We start from the raw sequence: 11,871 nt of genomic DNA on the forward strand, positions 1-11,871 counted from the left end.
TTGATTTAGGTCAGAGATCGATTCTTTTTAAGTACAGAATTACTCAGTTTTATCCCTTTGGCCATATGGATATGGGCCCATTGCTTACAGCTCATTTGCACCATTTACATATCGGGGGAATCCTATCCGTGGGATATCCTCTCCCCAGAAAGATTAGTCTCGAACCCCTCTATAGGTCCAGGGATTTACTCTCTGAGTTAACAAAAAAATTAAAAAAAAAAATTTACTCTCTAAATTAACAAAATTATTTAAAAAAAAATAAAAAAAAGGAAAATGGTAGAAAAGGGAATTGAACGAATAGGGATTTGAGATGAGAAGATCATTCCATATCTCATATACAACACATCGACGCTTTTCATTGATATAAAGTGTCATACTCAAATAGAGCACAAAGCCTTTTTCTTCTCTCTTTCTATTGATTTTAAGAAAGTGATCCCTAAACCCACGTGTTCTTTCATTATTTCTTTTTCTTCGATTCTTCCATTTTAATTATGTATCCGGTAAAAAAATCGTAAAAGATTAAAAAGTACTCGAGCTCTTTTTTTATAAAGCGCTAGATTTTAACCGACGGTATACCGCGTGATTATGTATTTTTATATATTTTATATAATTTACTAAAAAAATATTATGTTGGATCAAATATATGTTTTAAATTTTTTTACAATAATATTGAGATATTTGTAATTTTATTTTCTTTATCTATTTAAAAATTATCATTTTCATTTGAAATTTCATTAATCAAATTCTTTTATTTTGGAATTTAATCAATCAAAATTAGTTGTTGTGAAAGTAAACATCTGTTAATATGTATAATACTTTGTAGTTAGTATAAAATGATTTAAATTTTATTCACCAATTTGAAATTAGTTAGTTTTGTCTATGAGTATGATGGAGCGAGTTAGTGTTGGTTTTTAACTCCTTTCATATAAAATTAAGTTTTTAAAATATTTTGTTTGTGTTTTTAGACTAACCCGCAAAAATATATAAGTGTATTAATATTAACCTAATTCTCATCACATACTTATGATTATTTTTAGTCTAGGTTTGGACCCGTGGATAAAAATAAATAGTTATTAAAAAAATAGTTAGTTTTGTATCTGAGTATGATGTAGCGGGTTAGTATTGGTTTTTAACTCTTTTCATATAAAATTAAGTTTTAAAATATTTTGTTTGTGTTTTTAAACCAACTCGCAAAAATATATAAGTGTACTAATACTAACCTAATTCCCATCACATTCTTATGGTTATTTTTAGTTTAGGTTTGGACCCCTGAAAAAATAAAATTTTCCATAAATTATTGTTGCTTTTTTAGTATTGTGCATATGTTAAATTGCTAAAATCTGTATTTACACATATTTAGTTTTATTATCACAAATTTAGTAATATTATTGATATTACTCATATGACTAAATTTGATGTATTTACTATTTAAATTGTACAACAGGATATATATATTTGTATTTGACATTATAACTCTATAAATGACACATTTGTTTTAGTCAAAAAACATATATCATTTTGTGGAGGTTAAAACAAAATATATATATATATATATAGTATAATAAAATCATACATTATTAGTTTATTTTTATATTTTTTTCTACCTATTTTGACATCAATTGATCTATCCATTTTAACATAGAAAACATTAAACAATTTCTATATAATGGTAAACATGTATAATGTCAAACCAATTATGGAAAATCGAAATTAAATAAGATAAGATATTATAGTTTTTTTTTCATTAAAACATTTTAACACTTGTAATTAAAAAGGAAAATAGAAATTGATGTTGTTGGATATTTAGGGAAATATATATTTCCATACTCAATTTTTCTAATTTGATTTTTTTTTTATTAAATGTTTTAATTACGATGACATTGTTTGTAAATATTCTTCTCAAAAATGCTTGAAAATAATAATATAGATAAGGTACAACCAACACCTTCAAAGATCAGATTAGCAAACGCCTCATTCATATAAGTCACTTGTGTTCGAAAGATTTGAGTAAACGATAAGTGGTGATCAGTCAAAATTTTGAAAAACTCATTCGTACTATTTGTTATTGAAACAATATTCACAAAAAAACATACATAAATATAGTATGATAACTTGGTCAAATCAATCATCGATTACTAATACTATATATTATATATATGCTCTCGTAGATCGAAATTCTTTAGTCACATCAGTTGGAAAACTGTATGTGAAAAAACACAATGCTAAACAAACCACAGAACAATTCACACTAAACCACAAATCATACTGTAATATACATTATACAATTTCAGAAACTAACAAATACGTAGACACAAAAATTAATAAATACCCAGACATAAGATTGTCTGAAAAGAAAAAAAGAAATACTCAGGACGTTATGTTAATATGTTGTACAAATTTTATATTTGTGGAAAATTGGTTAACTAATGAAAAGAATCCAGAAAAAATTTCAGCTTTAGAAGTTGAAGAATGTAACCTTAGTTTCTACTAGAACGTGGATTTCCTCTTCTCTGGCTTGATGGCCAGTCTCCAGATTCATTGTGTTCACTGCTTCTCTCAGCATTATAGTAACCTCTTGAGTCATAACTATTGCCTCCTCCTCTACGTCCATGTTCTCTTCGGTTTGTGCCGTTATGGCTGTTTGATCCCGAGGACCTTACAGAAGAACCAGAGCGGTTCAGCTCTAATGCCAGTGGCTCGATATCTTGCAAATCAGGCTCTGGGGTGAACCAAACCGGGCGTTTCGACTCATCCATTTTCCTAAATGTGATTGATATCCTATTGAAAATAAACAGGAAGAAACCACTTATATGAGGATACTGATGTTTGTTCATATAAGGAATTTTGATGCAACAAAATATATATCAAACCTTTTTGTAGGAACTGCAGGTACACAATGCTTAGCTACATCAGCTCCATTTCCATTTAACACCAGAACTGAGCTGAAATATATCCAAAAATGAATGTCTTTGTTTTCATACTATTGGACAAGGGATGGCGAAATGTTTTGGTATTGGGAATTTTTATAGAACTTGCTTACCCCACAGGAAGCGGTAGTGAGTACGAACCCGAGAATTCACCAGCACCCTCGACTCTAAGGTTTGAGCCAAAGAGGATATCACATTCACTGAGAAAAGAGATGGTGCAGAACGGACGGAGAAATTCATGGTTGTCTATGTGAGGAGGTATGCAGTCATCTTCGTCATAGATGTTGACAATGCAGCTATCAGGTACACAAGTTGGAGGCAGTACATGCCATTGAATCAACCTTCTAATGATTACTTTGAAAATATGAGGTAATGGATCCACTTCTTCATGTTTCAGGATACCAGGTGGGTTTCCAGCTCTATCCTATCAACACATAACAAGGTTGAACTCTTCATTCCTTTTGTTAGAATGAAACAGATAAAACGAGTTATACGTACTATAGCGTAGTTGTAACAGCAGCCAAATTGAATAGTCTCACGTCCTTTGCCTCTCATATACTTTCGTGGAGCAGTAAATGTGCGCTCTACAGAAGAGAGAACAAGACAAGTTTCAGATTCGAATATGAGGTCAAACTAAGATAAGAGCAATTTCTAGATCCAAACCAAGAAGCTACCTTTAAGTTCTCCTCTTCGACCCTTCTCTTGCAGTTGATACACTAAATCAACAATCCGTTTCTGCTCCACTGCGCTAAAAACACCAGTGTGCAACTCAAGTCCCTCAAGCACGTTAATGATCTTCCCCTTAACTCTCTCCAAGCAAATGAAATCTTTCTTTCTCTTCACATGCATCAGCCTGAGATTCTCTCTCTGGTCTCTAGACAACTTAGGCTTCTGAGGAGTCTTCATCGAACTCGAATCAAAACCTTTCCTACCCGAATCCCTCTGCTCCTCCTCATCCTCGTCATCCTCGAACTCATCCTCCTGTGTCATATCAGCCCAAGACATTCGAGGGCTTGATGTTTCAACAACAGCTGGTCGAGAGGGACGTACACTACTAGAAGCTTTAGCAAAGGAACCAAATACAATTCCACTCTCGTTCCAACTACCTAACGAATGGTTATCACAGTCTTGGACGTTTTCAAAATCTTCATTAGACTTCCCATCATAATTATCATCCAAATTGTTACTTGTTCTCAACACTGAACAAGAACCAACTTTACACTCTCCTCCATCAACTTTGTCTGCGTTACTAAAATATTCTACACAAAAGGAAACATGATAAGCAACAACTTACACATAATTCACAAAATTAGAAAACATAAAATTTGTGAATTCCTAACAAAATAAACAACGCTACTCTATAAGCCTTCCTATTTGTTCCAATTACCAAACCCTAAATTTGGCAACCTTATCATTTAACAGAGAACAAGCAATCAAAAAAAAGCAGAATCAAGTAAGTACGGGTGACAAAGGAACATCTCTGCTTCCTCCTATACAGAAAATATCAATCTCGCCATGAATATTTCACTCCTAGGAAAGAATTGAGAATCCATTTACCTGGGTCAAGAGAGCGGATTCGATTGGAGAGAAGGTGATTACAGTCCTTGCATAGATCTTTAGATAAGAATGGTAGCCAATTCGTCAAAAACTCCGAAGCGATCTTAAGTTCCGACGGCTGGTACTGCCGGAGAAACGGGTCTTCTTCCATTTTTTTCTCTAGCTCGATTCCGATCGTACAATCGAATCGTCTTTGTAACTGAAGATTTCTTCTAAGTCCACACGATTTGAAATCGAGCCAGTGAATGAATGATTCTGTGACTCACTTGTAAATTCAAAACACAAACAAGGGTAATCTCGGTATCATACCGCCGCCAATTAAAGCTTCTGGGCCATTTGGTTTCCCAAAAGCCCGTTAATTTCGAATCGCCACGTGTCCAAAAAAGAGTGGGTCAAAGGATTCTAACGGTTGAAGATGAAAAAGCTTATCTTTTTATTGAGCAAAAAAATCGTTTCTTTCTTCATCAAAGCTTTCATCAACACACACAAAAAAATGAAAACTCTCCACTTTTTAGCTCCCAATGTTATCAATCTGAAGCAACAACAATCTTACGCACAAACCCAGTTCATGTTGCATCGTAACAACAGACGAACTCTATCGATAAACTGCGTAAACAGTGGTGGTGAGGATGAGAAGATTTCTCAGCCGTTCGATGGGGTGGAGATAAGATTCAAAAGAGGGTCGAGAAAGAAGATTAGGGAAGAGGGTTCAGGAGAAGGAGGAGGAGGAGGGCAAAACAGTAAGAAAAAAGAGACTGTTCAAAAGCCATGGGAAGAGATGACATTGAATGAGAAGGCACTGGAGCTTTACGTTGGAGAGAAAGGTTTGTTGTTTTGGCTGAACAAATTGGCTTACGCATCGATTTACATTGTCATTGGAGGTTGGATTCTTTTCCGGTTTGTCGGACCGGCGTTCAATCTTTATCAGCTCGATACGCCGCCTCTTGATCCTAAAAACATCTTGAAGGGTTAAAAAAGGTTTCTCAACTTTTCAAACATTTTGAGGTTTGTATTAAAGTTTAGTTCTTGAGTAGCCAAACCGGAACAAAAGCAAACAGAGATTGAGAAATTTAATGCGTGGTTTATAGATACAATGTGTCATGCCACTAAAGAACACTCTTCATGATTCTTCATGATTCTTCAAGATTGTGTTGGTCTTGATCAAGAATTTCTCGTTTTGTCTTGCACCTAACATGAAAAAGAAAAGAGATTGTCATTGGCTTATGTTTAACTTAACTCAAATGTAAGCCAGAAGAGATTTCATCATCATCAAATAGGTGAAACCCACCTATTGCACTCTGATCGAGATGCATAATTGTGATTCTTGCAATTTGTACACATCCAGTCTCCATCACGCCATTGTTTTGCTCTATGTAATTAGTTAAAATAAAGAACTGGGAAGATGACACAACGTTCTTCAAGAGATTCTGGAAAAATTATAGTGTTTAAGAAACAATGGAGATTAGAGAGATCAATACTGTACCCCTTCCCAAGTAAAGCAGGTGTTGAATGTTGCTGTAGAAATGGAAGAGGAAGTTGCCAATTTGAGATCCTGCCAGGGCTCATACCAGGTAAAGATGCATATATTGCTAACTGTGGTTGCATGCTTGTCTGGACAAGAGCCAGAAGAAACAAAGGTTAAAGTACTAAATGCAGAAAGAAATTATAATGAATGTACTCATCACTTTATGCGGTCTAATTAATCCTTACATATCCTTGATTCAGTCTTTTGCTATCCCATTCATGAGCCAAAGCTTCTGATGCTAATCTCTTTGTTCCAAGGGCTGTGCAACCCATAACAAACTTTCCCAAAATGAAAACTCGTTTTTAAGGGATTCACAGCATTGATATGTGTTCAAATAGACAAAAGCCATACCTAGTGGAGCTGTTTCGTTGCACTTTTTGCACTGCAGGGACATACAAAACAGAAACGTGTAAACAACAAGCCAGAATTTACAAGTCGGGTTTTGCATTGTGAACAAACTTCCTCACCTGTATACGAGAGGAATAATTATGAAAACCACATCTGCAGATCCAGTCACCGTTTCTCCATTCGTTAAGAACCGAAGCTTGATTAGGGAATGCGAGCAAGGAACCAGGTTGATCAATTGGCTGAGGTCCACGGGTGAAGTAATGGAGATGAGTCTGAAGAGAAGCTCCAGGGATTGCAAGTGCTGACAATGCTACTACTTCCTTAGGTTGCCCGCATTTTTTGCACTTTTCTCGTGATGCATAATTGTTGTTAGTGCAACCTATTGCAACACCACACCACACCAAACACAGCACGCACACCACAACACACCCACCAGCAATTTCCATATACACACATAACACAGAATACACAAAACACACCTCAACCTAGTTTATAATTTATAAGTAAACCCCCCCTATTCACAATTCCAATCCGATGAATCATAAAACATTTGAAAGTTTAAGGATTTGAACTCAGAACTCATGATTCAGATCAATCCTAGTTTTGCTTCTAGTTCATTAGCACAATGGGAGAAGCTAATTCACAGTGATTTCGAAATCTCTAACGGAACAAAAGTGGTATGTAATGATACAAATCAAGAATTGAATTGATACTAGAGGAGAAAGAACGAACCAGTGCAGATCCAATCTCCGATACGAGGAAGCCACTTAGAGTTTGGAGAAGTATTGTTATCCATGAAAAGACGAGGCTGCTTGCATCTGTTACAGAATGATCTAAACGCGTAATTCCTGTTTCTGCAACCTAAACATTCCCAATCTCCTTTCCTTCCGTCTCCCATTTCTTCTTCTTCCCGGAACAACTCCAGTACGTACTCTCTCCGGCGACGAATCAATCAGAGAGGAGGGAGGAGGAGAGAGTTGACATAAATGGGCTATTTTTTGTAAAAACTGACTCGGCCCATCAGGCCCATTTTGTTTTCCAAACATCGTTCTTCTTCTTAAGTTTCATTATTCGATTTTCCAAACTTACCAGTGATTTTTGAGTTTGAGGTTTCTCTAGATCGAGTTTTTGGATTCAGATCGAGTTGTTTCTGCTGCTTTTTTTATTTCATTGTTTACCTGAATCTCTCTGAACTCATTTCGTGGAATCACCCTAATCTCGATCTGAGATTTGCAAAGACGATACAGAGAGGAAGGAATAGCTCAGAATCTCTCAAGCTTCCATGGCTCTCAATCTCCGTCAGAAACAGACTGGTAAATTTCTCTCTCTGTAACTCTTATGTATGTGAATGATCTCAGTTTCTGCAAAATTATTCGTGTATTGCTTCCTAGAGATTGTGTTCGATCTATATGATTGTGAATTAGGATGAAATTAAGAAGTAAATGTTGATGTTGGATCTTTGATTTCTTTCTCTCGGTTCGCAGAATGTATAATCCGGATGTTGAATCTGAACCAACCTTTGAATCCAAGTGGAACTGCGAACGAGGAAGTTTACAAGATCTTGATCTACGACAGATTCTGCCAGAACATACTATCACCATTGATCCATGTCAAGGATCTGCGTAAGCATGGGGTTACACTCTACTTTCTCATTGACAAAGATCGAAGACCGGTTCACGATGTTCCCGCTGTGTACTTTGTTCAGCCTACTGAATCCAACCTCCAGAGGATCGTAGCTGATGCTTCTAGATCTCTCTACGATACTTTTCATCTCAATTTCTCGTCTTCCATCCCTCGCAAGCATCTTGAAGAGCTAGCTTCTGGGACTCTTAAGTCTGGCTCTGTTGAGAAAGTCACGAAAGTGCATGATCAGTATCTGGAGTTTGTGACTCTGGAAGACAACTTGTTCTCTCTGGCCCAGCAGTCTACCTATGTTCAAATGAATGATCCAAAAGCTGGGGATAAAGAGATCGAGGAGATTATCGAAAGGGTCGCTAGTGGTTTGTTTTGTGTCTTGGTAACGCTTGGTGTTGTCCCTGTTATCCGTTGCCCTCGTGGTGGACCGGCAGAGATGGTGGCGTCTTTGTTGGATCAGAAACTGAGGGATCATCTTTTGTCCAAGAATAATCTGTTTACTGAAGGTGGCGGGTTCATGAGCTCGTTTCAGCGTCCTCTCTTGTGCATTTTCGATAGGAACTTTGAGCTCTCGGTTGGGATTCAGCATGATTTCAGGTACCGGCCTCTTGTTCATGACGTTCTCGGCTTAAAGCTGAACCGATTGAACGTTCCGGGAGAGAAAGGTGGAATGAAATCGTTTGAGCTGGATAGTGCGGACCTGTTCTGGTCAGCAAACAGTTCTCTGGAGTTTCCAGAGGTTGCTGTGGAGATTGAAACCCAGTTGAACAAGTACAAGAGAGACGTCGAAGAGGTTAACAAGAGAACGGGAGGCGGGAGCGGCGCTGAGTTTGACGGGACAGATCTGATTGGAAACACCAAACATCTCATGAACGCTGTGAACTCGCTCCCGGAGTTAACCGAGAGAAAGCAAGTGATTGACAAACACACCAACATCGCTACTGCGCTCTTAGGACATATCAAGGAGAGATCTATTGACGCTTTCACTAAGAAAGAAAGCGACATGATGATGAGAGGCGGAATCGACAGAGCTGAACTTATGGCTGCTCTGAAAGGCAAAGGGACAAAGATGGACAAGCTCCGGTTTGCAATCATGTACTTGATCTCCACAGAAACCATAAACCAGTCCGAAGTTGAAGCCGTGGAAGCAGCATTGAATGAAGCTGAGGCTGATACAAGTGCGTTTCAGTACGTGAAGAAGATCAAATCCTTAAACGTATCTCTTGCAGCTTCTTCGGCGAACTCAGCAAGCAGAAGCAACATTGTCGACTGGGCCGAGAAGCTTTATGGACAGTCTATAAGCGCGGTGACCGCAGGAGTCAAGAATCTTTTATCTAGTGATCAACAGTTGGCGGTGACTCGAACCGTTGAAGCTTTAACAGAAGGAAAACCTAACCCAGAGATCGACTCTTACCTCTTCCTAGACCCAAGAGCTCCAAAGTCTTCTAGCTCAGGTGGTAGCCACGTGAAGGGACCGTTTAGAGAAGCTATAGTGTTCATGATCGGTGGAGGTAACTATGTTGAGTATGGGAGTTTGCAGGAGCTGACTCAGAGACAGCTAACCGTAAAGAACGTTATATATGGAGCCACTGAGATTCTAACAGGAGGTGAATTGGTCGAGCAGCTTGGAGTTTTGGGAAAGAAGATGGGATTGGGTGGTCCGGTCGCTTCATCGTCATTGTCTGGTCACTGATCAGTAATACCCACTGTTGCTTTTTATTATTATTTTGGCTTTTAAGAGAGGTTTTTTTAGTTTTCTTTCTACATCAATGAAAAAATCAAATTTATAAATCTCCACTCTCCAGTGCTTGTTGTTATTTAACAGTTTATAAAACAATCTCCTATTCATTTTTGATTTTTTTTTTTTTTTTTTTTTTTNAATTATGATCAAATTTTATTGATTTATTTATTGGGTAAATTTGGTAATGCAGTAGGTACAGTGTGTTCATAAATTTAATTATATTTTAAGATAATTTCTTCTAATCCTATTACAAAAAATCTATGATATTTTAATATCATATCCAAAAAAGAAAGAAAAATAAAAGTAAGAGGGAGCAACAAAAGCAAAGTAGCTTGGTTTGGTCCTTTTTTTTCTCATTTCCTGTAATTTGTCTTCGTCTCCACCTTCCAATCTCACCCGCTCTCCTCGGAAACCACAGCGACGGACGGAGGACAAGAGTTTCGCCTCTAATTTGCTCCTCGAAATCAGGAATCAGCCGGAGCGAATCTCGAACCTTATGATCTCGACTTGTGAGGATCCCTCTTTTTCCTTTTTTTTCTTTCATTGTATAATAATAAATCTTCAGCTCTTTTAAGTTTTCTTTTTTTTTTCCCCCCCGATTTATTTCGATTTCTCTAGGATTGAGTCGATTAAATCAAACAGTTTCTCGCCAGAAAAAATTATCGATTCTCTCGTTTTATTTCAATAGCTCAGATGATTGAAGATGATAATTCAACAGTTAATAACGCTCTCTCTCTCTCTCTCTCTGTTTTTTTAGTGGCTTGTGTTTCACCAGCCCAAATCATGATCACCTTTGTCTTGATCTCTGTTTTGTTAATTGTTTTAAACTTAAAACGAAGCTAAAAAAAGGCTAATGTGTTGGTCTTGAATCTGCATTTTTGATAAGAGTTAAACTCATCTTTACCATTGTTTTGAAGCTAGATCTGCCCTTTTTAAAAGCTTCTTTGTTTTTTTTTTTTGGGGTTTGAAGCTTTCTTCTTTCTAACTTATTTGCAGGCTGAAGAGGCTGGGGATGGCTGGTAAAGAGGATACTACTGATTTATCTACACAAGAGTCTTTGATCAAGGGAGCCACTGAGTTATGGAAGAGTGAATTGGAATCTCGTCGGTTGCAGGTAGATAGGTTAGAAGCTCAACTTGTGGATGTCAAGGCTTACCTTGAGTTTCGTTCTGAAGAAGATGCCAGGAAGGAGTTAAGTGCTCTTTCCGGTAGGGTCAGATCGACTGCTACAATGTTGCGCTATTTGAGATCAAAAGCTAGAGTCTTGGCTATTCCTGATCTAGCCAATGTGGAACAGATCGAACTGAAAGGATTAGACCTTGCTGAGAAAGATGGTGGTTCATCATCTTCTGCAGGTGATAGGAGCACTAATCCTGAAACCAGTAGGTACCGTGGCTCCTTGGGTATAGAGGATGGAGCTTATACTAATGAGATGCTCCAATCCATAGAGACTGTGACTGATGTGCTGGAATCTCTTGTGAGGAGGGTTACAGCAGCAGAATCTGAGTCGGCTGTTCAAAAGGAGAGGGCACTTTTGGGCGAGGAAGAAGTCAGTAGGAAGACAGTCCAAATCGAGAATTTGGCCTTGAAGTTAGAAGAGATGGAAAGGTTTGCTCATGGGACTAATAGTGTTCTAAACGAAATGCGGGAAAGGATTGAGGAACTAGTTGAAGAGACGATGAGACAGAGGGAAAAAGCTGTGGAAAACGAAGAGGAGCTTTCTCGTGTGAAGAGAGAGTTCGAGTCGCTTAAAAGCTATGTCAGTACTTTTACCAATGTTAGAGAAACACTTCTTTCCTCGGAGAGACAATTCAAAACCATAGAAGAGCTCTTTGAACGGTCAGTCCTCATATCTTCTTTATGCAACTATTTCATCACTCCTTGTGTCTCCATTTGTTCCAATTTTGTGAATGGTGAAACAGGCTGGTTACTAAGACGACGCAATTAGAAGGCGAGAAGGCAGAAAAGGAGGTTGAAGTTCAGAAACTGATGGAGGAGAACGTGAAACTGACGGCACTCCTCGACAAGAAAGAAGCTCAGCTTCTAGCTTTGAACGAACAATGCAAAGTCATGGCTCTGAGTGCATCAAACATATGAATTTTTGCTATCTTTCTTTGCATTGTTGTTGACTCATCATC

The 11,871-nt window shown here is 37.5% G+C and overlaps 5 protein-coding genes across 7 annotated transcripts; 3 read left to right on the top strand and 2 right to left on the bottom strand.

Moving 5' to 3' along the window:
• On the bottom strand, window positions 2,224-4,740 carry LOC104767102. Its single transcript, XM_010491135.1, has 6 exons — window positions 4,485-4,740; window positions 3,602-4,186; window positions 3,426-3,511; window positions 3,041-3,351; window positions 2,871-2,942; window positions 2,224-2,778 (listed from the first exon to the last, which is right to left on the bottom strand). Exons 1-6 carry the CDS (start codon window positions 4,633-4,635, stop codon window positions 2,478-2,480), a joined length of 1,506 nt encoding a protein of 501 aa, XP_010489437.1. The 5' UTR covers window positions 4,636-4,740; the 3' UTR covers window positions 2,224-2,477.
• On the top strand, window positions 4,939-5,573 carry LOC104767105. Its single transcript, XM_010491137.2, has one exon. The coding sequence runs from the start codon at window positions 4,978-4,980 to the stop codon at window positions 5,455-5,457; it is 480 nt and encodes a 159-aa protein (XP_010489439.1). The 5' UTR covers window positions 4,939-4,977; the 3' UTR covers window positions 5,458-5,573.
• LOC104767103 lies at window positions 5,475-7,333 on the bottom strand. Of its 2 annotated transcripts, XM_010491136.2 has the most exons (7): window positions 7,090-7,333; window positions 6,477-6,736; window positions 6,361-6,391; window positions 6,195-6,268; window positions 5,968-6,095; window positions 5,773-5,853; window positions 5,475-5,672 (listed from the first exon to the last, which is right to left on the bottom strand). In XM_010491136.2, the coding sequence occupies exons 1-7, from the start codon at window positions 7,253-7,255 to the stop codon at window positions 5,615-5,617; spliced, it is 798 nt and encodes a 265-aa protein (XP_010489438.1). In that variant the 5' UTR covers window positions 7,256-7,333; the 3' UTR covers window positions 5,475-5,614. The 2 variants fall into 2 exon arrangements, with proteins under 2 accessions (XP_010489438.1, XP_019096594.1); XM_019241049.1 differs by lacking the exon at window positions 5,475-5,672 and having other exon boundaries at window positions 5,789-5,878.
• Window positions 7,431-9,845, top strand: LOC104767106 (SEC1 family transport protein SLY1). The gene is made up of 2 exons (XM_010491138.2): window positions 7,431-7,670; window positions 7,842-9,845. The coding sequence occupies exons 1-2, from the start codon at window positions 7,640-7,642 to the stop codon at window positions 9,683-9,685; spliced, it is 1,875 nt and encodes a 624-aa protein (XP_010489440.1). The 5' UTR covers window positions 7,431-7,639; the 3' UTR covers window positions 9,686-9,845.
• LOC104767107 lies at window positions 10,043-11,871 on the top strand (the record flags this gene model as incomplete). Of its 2 annotated transcripts, none has more annotated exon segments than XM_019241044.1 (3): window positions 10,043-10,242; window positions 10,730-11,572; window positions 11,656-11,871. In XM_019241044.1, coding segments are annotated over 2 exon segments (1,002 nt in total). In that variant the 5' UTR covers window positions 10,043-10,242; window positions 10,730-10,745.

Source organism: Camelina sativa, chromosome 19, assembly GCF_000633955.1.
Source record: "Camelina sativa cultivar DH55 chromosome 19, Cs, whole genome shotgun sequence".
NCBI lineage: Eukaryota > Viridiplantae > Streptophyta > Magnoliopsida > Brassicales > Brassicaceae > Camelina > Camelina sativa.

What these genes read in the sequence shown, in the direction of transcription:
- LOC104767102 (XM_010491135.1), bottom strand. Translation starts at nt 4,635, where the DNA reads ATGGAAGAAGACCCGTTTCTCCGGCAGTACCAGCCGTCGGAACTTAAG. An exon ending in TCGAAGAGGAGAACTTAAAG is followed by an intron (nt 3,512 to 3,601) that starts GTAGCTTCTTGG and finishes TCTCTTCTGTAG; the next exon opens with AGCGCACATTTACTGCTCCA. An exon ending in GCTGTTACAACTACGCTATA is followed by an intron (nt 3,352 to 3,425) that starts GTACGTATAACT and finishes ATGTGTTGATAG; the next exon opens with GATAGAGCTGGAAACCCACC.
- LOC104767105 (XM_010491137.2), top strand. Translation starts at nt 4,978, where the DNA reads ATGAAAACTCTCCACTTTTTAGCTCCCAATGTTATCAATCTGAAGCAA.
- LOC104767103 (XM_010491136.2), bottom strand. Translation starts at nt 7,255, where the DNA reads ATGGGAGACGGAAGGAAAGGAGATTGGGAATGTTTAGGTTGCAGAAAC. An exon ending in CGGAGATTGGATCTGCACTG is followed by an intron (nt 6,737 to 7,089) that starts GTTCGTTCTTTC and finishes GTGTTGCAATAG; the next exon opens with GTTGCACTAACAACAATTAT. An exon ending in AAAGACTGAATCAAGGATAT is followed by an intron (nt 6,096 to 6,194) that starts GTAAGGATTAAT and finishes GCTCTTGTCCAG; the next exon opens with ACAAGCATGCAACCACAGTT.
- LOC104767106 (XM_010491138.2), top strand. Translation starts at nt 7,640, where the DNA reads ATGGCTCTCAATCTCCGTCAGAAACAGACTG. An exon ending in TCTCCGTCAGAAACAGACTG is followed by an intron (nt 7,671 to 7,841) that starts GTAAATTTCTCT and finishes CTCGGTTCGCAG; the next exon opens with AATGTATAATCCGGATGTTG.